General features: G+C 35.7%; 1 protein-coding gene across 4 annotated transcripts in view; it reads left to right on the plus strand.

Moving 5' to 3' along the window:
- Positions 1-14031, plus strand: part of AFG1L (AFG1 like ATPase) — a 165138-nt gene that overhangs the window by 50958 nt on the left and 100149 nt on the right. For all 4 annotated transcript variants that reach the window (XM_016160191.2, XM_016160193.2, XM_016160195.2 and 1 more), the window contains one exon: positions 7079-7130. In XM_016160191.2, the coding sequence (XP_016015677.1) occupies positions 7079-7130 (52 nt within the window). The remainder of the gene's footprint in view (positions 1-7078; positions 7131-14031) is intronic.

The raw sequence follows: 14031 nt of genomic DNA on the forward strand, positions 1-14031 counted from the left end.
AGGATGGAGCTGGAAGTGGGGTCATTCTCACTTAAAGGGTATCGCTGCTGCACAGTTGTGGAAAAGTGGAATCGAATGGAGACTAGGGAGGAAAGTATAGTTGTGTTTAAAGATAACTTCCCAAGAGAAGACATGCATTTGAGGTATTTTTTTCCTAACAGTATGATGTTTGCACTGAACTTCCCATGTATACCAAATCTCTTTGTGTGATATATTTGATGGACCTCTGACTGAAGTTGCAGTGGCCACAGAAAGACCTCTTATTCTAATGCACTAAGAATCCTAGGGTCTTCAGACTAGGTGACCATTGTTATGGTCACCATCACCTCAAGACATTTATCAAGCTTCTGTTTATACATGGCAATGGCTAAAGTAATAAATATTAAGAAGGCTGATACATTTTAGGATGAATGGCTGTTTGAAAATATCCAAATTAATGCCAGGATTAACTCAAAGCATGTGGTCCAATAAAATTTTTCTAGTTGCCAACTTCAAACTGTATTTGTTCTATTTTTCTTGCTTTTGTTAATATAAACGTTTACAATAAATAACTAGTATTGTTGGTAGGGAAGAACAGTCAACTAGCAAATGAGTATTAAATCTGAGGCAGGGAACTTGACAAAAGTCTAGTGCAGGAATGAGGGGAAGAGATTTTTATGACAATAATACATCTCTAATCCTTTTGTTTCTGTGTGTAGTCTATATACAAATTTCATGATTTCCTTTTAAGTTTGTCTCAGAAATATACACATTTGTTATTTCTTAACCATTACTTGTAATTCATTAGGGCATTGAATCGACATTCATTTCTGAGTATCTGCTCTGTGTTCTGTGGATACTGATGTGATTAATTCCCTGTCCCTGCCCGAAGAGATCCAGTTCTGGGTTAGAGTCCAAATGTTAATAGGAAATTTAGAGTTTAAAAGTCTTTGGAAACTTTGAAGGATGTGTTCGTTGTGGTCTGTTGGTTCCATCAAGTAGACCAGAGGATGCTCTGATACAGTGGAACTCGACTGAGAAGAGGCTTGTGGTCTTTTGCCTAGGCGTTAGCAGCCTGTCTTCTTCAGGTGCTGCTGCGGTGGTAGAGGGGGATAGGAGTGGTTGTGTGTGACTATTCTATATATAGATGTCCACTCCCTGCCCTTTTTGCTGTACAGAACTCCTTGTTCTCAGGACCTTCAACCCCTCTAGTGCTCGTCTTCAGGGCCCCTTTCTCCAGGGGCGCTCTGAGATCTGCCTTTCCTACCTGGCTTTCACAGTTAACCTTCCTTTGTCATGTTCTTTCTTCCCAAAGTTTGTTAAACTCTCTAGTCAGTTGATGTCTCATCTCTCCAGTCCTATCCTCTTGGTACTTAATTCCTTTTTTATTCTTTTCTTCTTCTTGTGCTGTAGCTCATGGGTCCTCTGACAGAAGTGTATCTGGTCTTCTCTAAATCATCCTTTTTAATGAGAAAACCCATATATACTTGGTAGCAAATTAAAACAGTGTAAAGGAGTGTACAATTAAAATTAAGTCCCTCTTATCACCTCCATTCCCTTTCCAGATGCATTCATTGTTGACAGTTTTTTTGTGGAACCCTTAGGAAACTTCATTTCATTTTTATAGAGTGGGACCACAGGATACACACTGGTCTGTACTTCTTTTTTTAATTTAACACTATATCCAGGAGATATGAGTGTCCCACAATTCAATAGCTTTTAACAGTGGTATAGTACTCTATCATATGCATATACTAATATGTCTTTGTGTACATGTGTGGATATTCCTGTGGGATAAGTTTCTAGAAAAGGAATTTTTCAGTTAAAGGGTATATATACTTTACATTCTGATAGACAATGCCAAACTGCCTCAAAAAGACTATAGCAATTCATATTCTTATCCATTTATGAGCCTGCCTGTCTCCCTGAACCTTTAAAAATACTGTATACTCTCAGACTTTTAGATTTTTGTCATGACAGTATTTCATTGTTATTTTAAATCATGCCTCTTTTATTGTATATGAAATTAAGTATTCTTTTATATGTTTAATCCATTTGTATTTGTTTTTCTTATCGATTTATAAAAGCTCTTTGTTTACTAAGGAAGTAAGTCCTGATCTCTAATAAATGTTGCAGTTTTTTTTTTTCCGCAGTTTGTTTCTTTACCTTAACATTTTTTTTTTTTCCCCAAAAGAGGAATGTTTGCCTCCACTGCTTTTAATGTATCTTTTCCATTATGGTTTTTGGATTTATGTTTTGCTTGTAAGACATTACTTTTCAAGAACGTAAAAGTGAATTCACAAGAAGACATTTATAAAGATGTTGATGGAAGGCTCACAATATAAGTGAAAAATTTAATTTGATAGGCTAGGGTTTCTCAGAAGGTTGGCAGGGTGGTGGTGGGTGGAGAGTACTGAGACACATAAATTGATAGAGAGTTGCACTGGAAGAGAAATCATCTTCCTTTGTCATGGGTGGGGAAAGGATGGGTGCAGATGCGGGTAGGATTGCAGTTTCATATAGGAAGTTGAAGGTGTTCCAACCCAATGCCTTCTCTGTATGAAGAAGTAGGAGACATCTGCTGAAAGTGATGGAGGAAGTGTAGTTAAGCTTGAAGGGAGCCGAGAAGATTCTAGAGCATCAATGCAGAGACAGAATGAAGTAACCAGGGCAACAGAATTATTGACAATATGGAGAGACTGGTGAGAGGGTACATTCTGCAGGGCTTTCAGACTTTTCCAGCAATCTTCAGAAGTCTGGGTAAACATGACAAGAAGGTCAATATCTTAGTATGAGCTTTTTCTATTTTAAGCTATCCTTCCATCATTTATTTCTAATTTTATTACATTATGGTTGGAGTACACTGATTCTTTAAAATCTATTGAGATTTCCTTTACGGCTTAAGCATATGGACTATATTTGAAATTGTACTACATGTTCTTGAATGTATTCTAGATTTGTTTGGTATAGAGTTTTAGTTATGAAATATCTTGAGTGTACATTAGTGTTGTTGAGATCTTTAAGAAGGGTATGTTAAAGGGTGAAATGTTTCTTTATTCATGGTCCATAAGCTCGGATGGAAACGGTATCAGTAAGCACATGAAGTTTGCAGTCTTCATCGTGAGTGAGTAGGTCTTGTGATTAGGCATGCAGAAGTGGGCAGCGAGCAGGAACTCCTTTGTGCTGCCCTATACCTAATAGATAAGAAAATAGTGGGTTGTAGAGTTGATGTGGTCACCCAGAGTCACACAGTTAATAAGTAGTAGATCAAGAATTTGTACCAGATCTTTTGGGTTCAACTCCAATACTCTTCCGCTGTATCTTTTATGCTTAACAAGTAGATGGTAAGTTACCACTATCTTCCAACATCCTCCTATTTACCATTTGCACAATCTACAATGCAGTGTCATTGAAGTCATCAAAAACCCATTAGAGAAGGTGTCATCATCCTCTTTTACAACTTTCCTGAGATACAAGTAACATGACAAATCTTACACTGGTCATTAGAGAAATTAATTCACAATCGTATTTCCAAGTCTTTGTTTTACGTTAGTTTTTTGCATTTTAGGTGTTGGGCACATATCAGGGTCTTGGTAGGAAATAGTTCACAACAAATGTTTCAAATAAGAACTTAATTAAGAGACCACTTAGAGAGTCATGGGCAGGGCGGGCCTAGGGCAGCAAATAAGGCTTGGAGAGGGGAAAGGAGGAGCCTGGAGAGAGCTGGAGCTGTGGCATGAGGGCCTGATGGTCCTGGAGGGATGCAGCTCTACCAGAGACTCAGCACCAAAGCAGGAGGAACAGAAGAGAATGACCTGGATTGCCCTCCATCCCCTCCCTCCTATCTCCTGCAAGTGGTACCTCCTAGAGACTGAACTCAGCCAGCATCCAGCCAGCAAGCCAGCGAGCATCCTGGGGTCCAGGGCAAGGAGGAGGAGGCATCTCAGGGAGCGGAGCTCTTGGAGAAGAATACCAGCACCGAGGACCTGTGCCAGGGAGGAGTTCTCTGAGACATAAGAAAAAATTACAGGAAATTAAGAAAGGAAATTTAATGGAACTGAAAAATAGGGTAAATTGTGAGGAAATGTAAATTAGGAGGATGTAAATGATGTGGGTTCCTGTGTAAGTTAGTCATTTAGAAAAAATGCATGAAACTAACTTTCCTTGAATTTACTATGAATAAACAATTTTAAAATTTCTTAAGGACCTGTTCTACAGCTTTCTAAATAGTCTTACTGTTCTCTATTTAATCTTCTGATTATCCCTTTAAAATATAGATTTTCAAATCCCTTGAAATAATTTCAGTAATTCTTGGAAGACTGAAATTTTGTTAGGAGAAAACTGATTTACCTCTGCAAGTGAAAATACTTGGGAATATATATTGTTTAGATAGATGATATCTAACATCATCAGAGGACTATCTGTTTTGTTTATCAATTTCTTTATAGCAAAAAAAGTAAAAAAAATTAGAGTCAAATATTCATCTTAAACAGTATTTATGTTGTACCAGGTGTCTGTGATCTCAGATGTTGGAAGATCTTCTCCTTTAGTACCAACAGTATTTCTTTATCATCTTCTAAATATTACTATAAAATATAATATAATATATGAATTATATATCATTCATAATGTAATACAGTATTTGTCAAAGTGCTCTTTCAAAAATAAATTGTGTTTGAGTGAGTAAAATATAATAAGACCCTGAGTGCTTATTTTTTTTTTTTTTTTTTTTTGGCAGCATTGGGCTCTCTTGTCATCATTTATCTTCATCTTTGTTAATTTTTTTTACTTGAACTCCACTTATTCCGCATATATTGATTATATCATGTGAACAATACTAGAGTAGGCCCCAGACTAGTTCCGCAAAATGTGTTGTGAAGAATTATGAATTGCTGTGACACTGCCAGTGACCTAATAAAGAATGTTGCTTTTGGAAGTTTTCTAATATGTGAGACATACTTGGAGTTTGTTAGGTTGCATGTAAGTTTTCCAATTCGAAGCTGTTCTAAAATTGTTTAAGAGCATAATACCTTTTTTCTGGCAACTTGAAAACAATCACCAGAATACAAGAATGGTTCATTTAAGATATTAAAACAAGACAAATTAAGAGGTATTGGCAGGAGTGGAATCTGTTTTCGGCTGAGATCTAAGAGTAGGTGGAGAGCTGATGTGCAGAGGGACACAGGGAAGGGACACAGGGACGGCACCCAGGGGGTACCATCAAAACAGAGCGCATCCTTCTGCCTAAACCATGGTGAAGGTTCTTCTGGAAGGAGCATACTGGAGTCAGGGGCTGGATTTTATAGAGAAAGCTAAGGGGAACAGAAAAGCAAGAGAGGTTTCTAAGGCAGGTTGGAGTGTATCCACAGATTAAAAAGCAAAAGCATTATGTACTAGATACTGAAGTCTAGCTTTTGACAGTGTTCTCTGCCAGAATATTGACTACTCTGGTTGGCGCTAAGTGCCATAATCTTTTTGCATTTACCCTCTGAATCCTCTGCTCTGGCTTACCTTGGTTGTTGCACAGGTGTCTTAAGAACTGCTGCAGAGTTTGAAGGTTTTTCTTCTGATTTTTTATCAAAATTCAAGATGATTATTTGAGTTGATAATAATATCAGGTAAAGAAAGAGAATTTCCCTTTCGTTTTTTTTCCCCGGAGCCCTCTATCCTCCTGTTTCTGGACTTGATTTCTTTCTCGACTCGCTGTGCAGCTGCAATCCCAGAGTAACCCTCCATCTTATCAGGGCTTCCTTTGCTGGATCCTTTGAGTTTTGTGGAACCTGGGTGTTCCTCTTTCTGTTGCGGAGGTTTTTTGAAACCCTGTTTGTATGGCATGCCAATTTTCCCGTTTTCACACTCCGTGGCTAGATCAGATAGATTAAATTGGAAATCATTATCCCTCAAATTTCATTCAAGTCTTTATCTGTAGTTAGTGACCTGTTCCTCTCCCGTCCACCCCTGCCACTTCTTTCTATCTCTGGCATCTGAAATTTCAGGATTGTGACTTGTTATGGATCTTATTTCTCTCATTGTGTTGGATACTTAGTCTGTTATTCCAACCTAGATTTCAAGTCCTTCAGTTCTGAGAAAAATCTTTGCCTTTTTTTTTTTTTTTTTCCTGTTTTCTCTTTCTGGAATTTCTTTTTGTCAGATGTTGGACTTCCTGAATTAATCCTGTAATTTTCTTATATTTTTCATTGTTTATTATTGCTGGTTATGTGTTGTATTTTTGGAACATTTCCTCAAGCTTCTAATCCTTTTTCAGAAATTTTATTTCTGCTACCATATTTTAAATTTTGGAGTGCTCTCTTGTTCTTGATGTTTTTTTTTTTTAAATTGCATTTTGTTCTTTATACTTTTAATAGCTTCTCTTATTTTCCCTAACATATCAATTCCATTGATTACAGTTTTATTTCTGAAGATTCCTTTTGCTCTCTCTCTGTTTTGTCTCTGTTTCCTGTCCTCCCCACCCCCACCCCGTATATTTACTCTGGTTTCCAGCTTTTCTCTTGGAAGATTTTCCCCCCCAAATCTGTTGATTCTTGGCTGTTAATTCATTTTAGTATCTTTTCAAATATTAATAAGCCGATTCAAAGGCTCATCTCAGGTTCATTGACTGGTGTGCTTTTCTGTAAGGTAAGCTGGTAGGGAATCAGCTCTTTCTGTGGAAGAAACCCACACATAAGTCACATAAGTGCCTTTGGGACTTTTTTTTTTTTTCTTTCCTGTAGATCATTCAGTTTCTTCAGAAAAATTCTTCTAATCTATTGCTTAATTTGAATGAGCTAGGCTGCCATTGTTTGGGGAACCAGTTTGGGAAAAGGGGAAGATTACATGGTTAGCATGGAGACTTAGGTTGTGTGGGTTAAGACTTAGGGGATGGAGACTTAGGTTGTGTGGGTTAAGAGCTCTTGCCTCCTGTGTTGAAACCTAAGTTGGGGTTCACAGCCTTTTACCTCAAGTTTTTTTTTTTTAATATTTACTGTGTACGGTAGCCCATTTTAGTCCTGTATATATTATAGAATAGTTAAGAACACTATGTATATGATGATATAATTATTTCCATGTTAGAGATTCATAATTTGTTCTTAATTTGCAGCTTTTTTCAAGGAGCAAACCTCCAAAGGGCCTGTATGTTTATGGAGATGTTGGTAAGTGTGTTAAAACAAATATAAGGTGGTACAAACAGAAAGTTTCCCAGCTTTTGCTCAGGGATAACTTCCATATCCATCCTTCAATCCACTACCAACAAGAGAATAGAATGAGGCGAGATAACCTCCATATCCATCCTTCAATCCACTACCAACAAGAGAATAGGATGAGGAGAGGTAAAATAGGGGGAGGGGACGGGAGGATGGTAATATTCGTTTGCTCTTTTACTTCTCATAGGGTGTGCCTGTAGTTTAAGGCAGTATTAATTAACATGTTAGGGTGCAAACATTATTTACTGTATAAAGTGAGTTGATCTTGGGGAAGGAAATCATCTCTAGATAGGTTATTAGATCATTTAGAATCTCATTGCTTAGTGCTGTTTGACTCAGCTTAACACCATGTTTTAAAAAGCTGTTCTTTTTCACTTTTACTTTCCACTAATATTTCTACTCAAAATCTAAGCCCTTACCCTCAATTTAGTTATTAGTGGATACTCTTAATGCATGAGTAACAGTTCCTTGGTCTCCCATTTCTATATATTGAGCACAAAGACTGACATTCTTTGAAACTTTCTGAGCTGTTGCTTACTTTCTAGATGTTCCTAAATAAATGAATGTCTTTCTTCTTCCCTGACCTCAATCTTGCCAAAATTGTCTGTTTTCTGCTTTTTATTTCCAAATCTTTTCTTCTAGTCCTAAATCTCTCCCTGGTTATCCACTTTCACTGATGTCGTGAAGGTGGCTCTTACTTTACCTGGTCTTATTGCCAATCATTTCTTATATTTGGCATACTCAAAACTCGCATTTACATGTAATGAGATCGGTTTTGGTCCTAGACTAATAAACAAGTTCCAGGCTCCCCTATAGCCATAACAAATTTGCATTATGAGGGAGTGGTTACAGAAGTTATTAGTAATATTTTTAGGACAAGAAATAAAATAGGAGTTGAATAAGCAGTTATAGTGCCTTAAACATAAAACTTTAAGGGTTTATCTTCTCATCTTTAAGAAGAAGGCCTTCCCTCTTTTTCTGATTTGTTCACGAATGCCACTAAATTCCTGTTTTAGCTTTACAGATTTAGCAAATCTAATGAAAAGAGAATAGTTTATAAAAGTGAATGACAGAGATTGCCCATAAAATTCTTCAAGTTCCTGAAGCTTACTTGTTTAAAAAATGTGAAAGAAGCTCAGAATAGTTTTTTTCTTAGTTCATTGTCTGATAGGTATTCTTGAGACCTGTATAGGCTTGCTTCTTAGTTAGAAAGCATTTTATATCAGGTACTTGATCAATTTTATGTGTCTGCATCTTTGGGCATGGCCTATAGATCTCATCCTGTTGTCAGATCTTGTTCTTTGCCTCTTCGTAAACATGTACTTCCTATGCCTTCACTTTCGTGTTCAGTCACAGCTTAAAGCAACATCGTTGTTTCTCCTCTTACCTTAACCATTTAACCATAAATGGAGGTAGTTAGTAAAGCACAACTTCTGCTTCTGCAAAAGGACTAAAAAAAAAAAAAAAAAACCCATGGAAGTTGTTGGGTTTTAGAGTTTGAAAAATTCAGCCATATTCTAACTAATTGAAGAGAAGTACAGTAAATATAATTTATCTGAATGCTTGAAAGAATTAGAAAAGATATGATAACACGGGGTGTTTTCATAGACTGAGTGTGTGTCAACTTTTGGTTAAGAACATCTTTATAATTTAGAGAGCGGAAGAGAAAGGAATCCTGAAATAGGAAGTGAGATGAATGTTTTGGTGGCTACTCAGTTTAGTTTAGAATACTTACAAAATAGGTAATACAAACCAAATTCTCATTTTCGGAGGCTCTCTGGGAGAATAGTCTCAGAGTTCCTTCACAAGCTCTTATTTTATTTTAATTTTTTATTTTTTTTACTATTTTTCTTTTTTAGATTTGAGAAACAAGTTTTCAATTTTAAGGAGATTTGATGGGAAAGAAGATGTCTGCTTCCTAGGACCCCATTCCCGCCCCTTATTCCTGTACTTGACTTGGGTTCTATCGTGCCCATTTTACTCTTTTTTGACACAGATGTGTTGAAATGATTGACTCAGGTGGACCCTCAATCCAGGGAACCCCAATAGAGTTGATATGTAAATTGGAGGGATTATCATCATGATTCAGTCTTGAAACAAAATGTTTTTATTAATAAAATACTTAGCACATGTCATGCAGAACCCAAAAGCCGTAGTAGTATTTTGTGGCTTCATTCTTACCCTACAACCTAGTTTTTGACTCCTGGCTGCAGTGGTGATGGCAGGATTATTTCTCCAGTACATTAGTAGAGAATAAACGTAGTTTTTGTTGATCAGTCCATTTTCTGCTGCCTCCTAGTTTAACCTTGCCTATTTCACGTTGATAATTTCACTAGTGGAAAGGTAAGCTGGTTTTAAGGTTAGGAGGTGGATAGCAAAATTTGGCTGGGCTTGGAGGCAGTGAGGAGGACACCACTTACTTCTCTTTCTGCAGGGGACCAGCTATGAAAAGGATGGCACTGGGTAGGGTGTGGGGTGGGGACTCTCAAGTAGATAATTTTGGCTACCTATCTATAGGCTTGAAAGTTAGAATGTAAAAAAGAGTTTCAGGTTTTACAAATTACTCTCCTAGCAAGAATCTTCTCCTGAGAAAAATACAAGGTTTTATTTAGGGTTCTGTAGAGACTAAAGCAAGATTGTGACATAGGTAAAATTTAGTGTTGTTTTTTTCCCTTTCCCAATATCTCTTGTCCTCATTCTTCCATTCTCTTGACAAACGTTCGTTGAGCATCTGCCCGTGTCAGGCCATGTGTTGTTTCTAGACATGTAATGGTGAATTAAAGCAGATGCAGCTTCACTTACCCAAAGCTCATAAGCTTTGCAATGGCTTTGAAACTTTTTTGAATATGACCCACAGCAAGAAAGATATTTTACATCCTGACCCAGTGTATGAATGTACACACATACCTGAAAAATAGTTTCAGGAAAGAAAACTTACCCTTATATGTGACATATTTTGATATTTTCTTTTCTGTTCCTCTTAAAGGAAACATTTTGCAAAACTATAGTGTAAATATCACAGCTGGTATATCTACATTGATAGAATTCATGGTTCTCTAGTTTTACTTGTACTCATTAATATGTGTGTGTTTAATTTTATACAGTTTATTACCTGTGTATGTGGGTTCATGTATCCACAAACACAGTCAAGATACTGAACAATTCTATTATTCCAAGAATCTCTTGTGTTACTCATAATTCTAAAGGTCTGTCATTTCAAAACCATTATAGAAATAGAAAAGTGTGTAACCTTTTGAGATTGGCTTTTTTTCACTCAGCATAATTCCTTGGAGATTCATTTAAGTTGTATGTATTAGTATCTTTAGAAATTGTTTATCTTACAGCTTCCTGGTGGCCATTCTTTGCCTCACATCATGGAGTATTACCCTACACCTGAGCAGCTAGTATTCAGCCAGTGACTCAACAGTACCCATATGGTGGTTTCTGGAGCTCTTCATTATAAGGCTTCCTTCTCTCTGGCACTTAGCTTTGCAGATTTCACTTGTGTTGGACTCCCATAATTCTGACCTCTCTTACCCCAACTTAGCCAGACCTGCGTATTTTACTTAGACTCCCCCTTAATGTGTATCTATCTGGAAGGTGCCTCAAAACCAAAAGCTGGAATGATATAAGACTCATCTTGTTTTTTCCCCATCTTTCAGGGATCAGAGGCTTTTCTCGCTTCTTTTTCAATGTCTGAAAACATTGGTTTTATATATTTCATCCACTTTTGTAGTTGTTTATATTGGGATGATAAAACTAGAACCAGTTAATTTCATATGGTCTCTCAAAAGTTTTCATTTTTCTAATACACATTGCTAAGGCTTCCCCACTCAAAGTTATACAGACATTCACATATGTTATCTTCTGAGTCTTTCATTTTTTTTTTAGCATCTTGGATTCATCTGAAATTTATTTTGATGTGAAATGTGAGGTATTGGTCTAGTTTTATTTTTTTGCAAATGGTATTTGTCTTTAGCAGTTATTAATTTTTTTCAGATACACTTATTATATATACTTGGGTCTACTAATTCGGTTTAGTTGATTTTTTAAAAAAAATCCAGTACCACTCAAATGTAATTTATCTAATTTTATAATATATTTTTATCACATAGTTTTTTCCCCTTTTGTCCTTGCCTCCATCAACCTTTATTACTTGATATTTATCATTTTTTTGAAATATTTTTGACACTTTTTTTTATTCATTCGGGTGAATTTTTAACATGTGGCAGGTGTTTATTTTGTTTTATTCAAATGTTAAGTACTTTATATTTTTAATTGTAGATCTTAGATATCATGCCATATAAGTACATATTGATCTATATCATTCATTTTACTGGGTATATACTATTTTGTTATATGAATGTTCTACAATTCACTTAACCAATTTCCTGTAGATAGGCATATGTATAATATATATATTTTAAGAGAAGATAGACTTTAGAATCATGTTGTTAAGTTGATCCTAAGCTGATTTTGATTGGGATGCCATTGAACTTTGAAATAATTTAGAGAGCAAATATCTTTATAGTATCTATTTTGGTTATGAATATTTTAAGCCTTTTGATAGACATTGACGAATGACTTCCAGAAGGATTGGTCTTACACGTTCACTAGAAGTGTGTCAGAGTGCTTATTTACCCACATCCTCAGCCACATAAAAGTAGTAATCATTGACTTTTTAATTTGTATTCCTTTTATTTCTGATGGAGTTAAACTTTAAAAAGTATGTTTAAAGCTTTTCAAAGTTCTGCGTCATTCGAATACTCGTGTTCTTTGCACATTGATCATTGTTTTCTCCCCCCATTAATTCTACATTGTTCATTATTCTTTCGGTTGCAGAAAAAAAAAAAAATTAAAGTTGAATTAGCTGAGCCAGTGAAGAATTTAATGGTTAGTTTAATTATTCCATGAGGTAATGATTTTATTCAGCCATGGATAGAAATATGAGCCTGATTCAGCTATGGATAGAGATGTGAGTTTAAATAATATTTTAGGAATCTCCCTCTCCTTTCCCTTTTCCTTCTTCATCTTTTGGTTCTGCTTTCCTTATCGTTGGCTTCATTCTTAGTGAGAATTTTCTGATGTTACAGGAAAGATGGCTCCTGGGATCTTCTAGGTGGTTCTGTTAAAAAGGAAAGAGATGATTTTCATTCTAAGAATCCATATTAACTACCCTCACAGAACCTGACCTAATTGGGTCACACACCCATAGAAGGGCCAACCACACTGTATAGGGTAATGAGGTATTTTTATTGGTCCACTCTGTGATTGATACCCTCATAGAATCATTCTAAGTAGAGAAGTTTTCAGAAGGAAGAGATTTAGGACAGACCAAAAAAAAAAAAAATCCATTGTAGTTTCTAAGAGCTCTTTATATCTTAAACACATAAAAGGTTAAACTCCCAGGTTTCATGAGAGCAGACATTTTTGTTAGTTTTGTTCACTAGCATGTCCTAAGTACCTAGAATAGGGCTTTGCATTTGGTAGATGTTCAGTAAAAATATATTGATTAAACAAATATGGATATTAATTTTATTTATGATAATTTTGATATTCAGAAGGTTGATTTCATGTAGCCTAATCTATCAGTCTTTTTCTTTATGATTTTCTTTTTTTTCACTTTTATTTCTAGAAACTTTTTATAGGATGGTCTTGTTATATTTTAAGCCCATTTTTTAAAGAGCACAAAAACTACATTCAAATATATATTATTCACATTTTTGGTTAGATAATTCATGACTAGATTAATAAGTATACTATGCTTTATGAGGCAGAATTTGAAACTTTACTGATTTACCTTTTTAGATAAATGTGATTTAAAATCTGTTGCCACTCACTATACCAAGAGATATTGTACAGAATATTTTTGCAAAATACTTACTTTTCAGTCTAAGTGGCCTCTTTATTAAAAATCTGTTTAGTAAATTGTATTTTCATATGCAGAAAACGTTCTGGAAATTTAAATCCAACAGGCACAAAGTGTTCCTGTGGAATGGAGGAAAGCCCAAAAGATTTAAGATTCAGATCTCACTTCCTTAGCTGCAGATACTGCGAGGAGAGCATGGGCACTGTGGTGGGTGGTGGTGATGAGGAAGGATGAGAGACAGGACCAGCATGCCCTGCCCTGGCCTGCCAAGGAATGCTTGGTGTGAACTGAGCTTGAGAGCACTGCCACTGTCCCCAGAGCCCTGGGCTTTCTTCTCGGGAATAGGCTTTCTGTGCATGTCTGTGTTAAATGCCCAGGCTGTTGACTCTTTGATTACATATGCAATCGTAGTGGTGAAAAGTTTCAGAGTGTTGAAAATTAGATAATTTAATGATAAGGATTGACCATATCAGAATTTCAATTTTGAAAGACCTATGTTTTCAGATTTTTCAAAAGTGTTATAATTGGCAATTCTCCAGCTCTAATCTACATCTGTTACTTATTTTCAGTAATTATGTTAGATGCTAATCTTTACTTTTTTATTTTTCATTTTTCAATTTTCCCATAGTGCCTAAGACAGTTCACGTTTACTAAGGCCCAATAAATATTTATTTAATTAAGTTATTTTATCCATACTGACACATTTTGGAAGAGAAACCAAACAATGAATAATCTTCTCAGTTTATGAACATAGTTCTCTGGGGGAAATAGACTCTGTAATGTTAACTAAATGTTATATTTCCTAAATACGGGAATTTTACAGAAAAGAGAAATAGCAACATTTTATTTTTAGCTAGTTTAATATAAAATTTAAGCACTCCATTCTAAAAAAGTAACTTAGTCTTAAGCTTTCCAGTAGAAGAGTACGGTTTCATTATCTCAAAACTAATGAACAGTCATTAGAGCAATCAGTACATACTG

The sequence above is a fragment of the Rousettus aegyptiacus genome, unplaced genomic scaffold (genome assembly GCF_014176215.1).
Source record: "Rousettus aegyptiacus isolate mRouAeg1 unplaced genomic scaffold, mRouAeg1.p scaffold_m13_p_1, whole genome shotgun sequence".
In the NCBI taxonomy this organism is placed as follows: domain Eukaryota; kingdom Metazoa; phylum Chordata; class Mammalia; order Chiroptera; family Pteropodidae; genus Rousettus; species Rousettus aegyptiacus.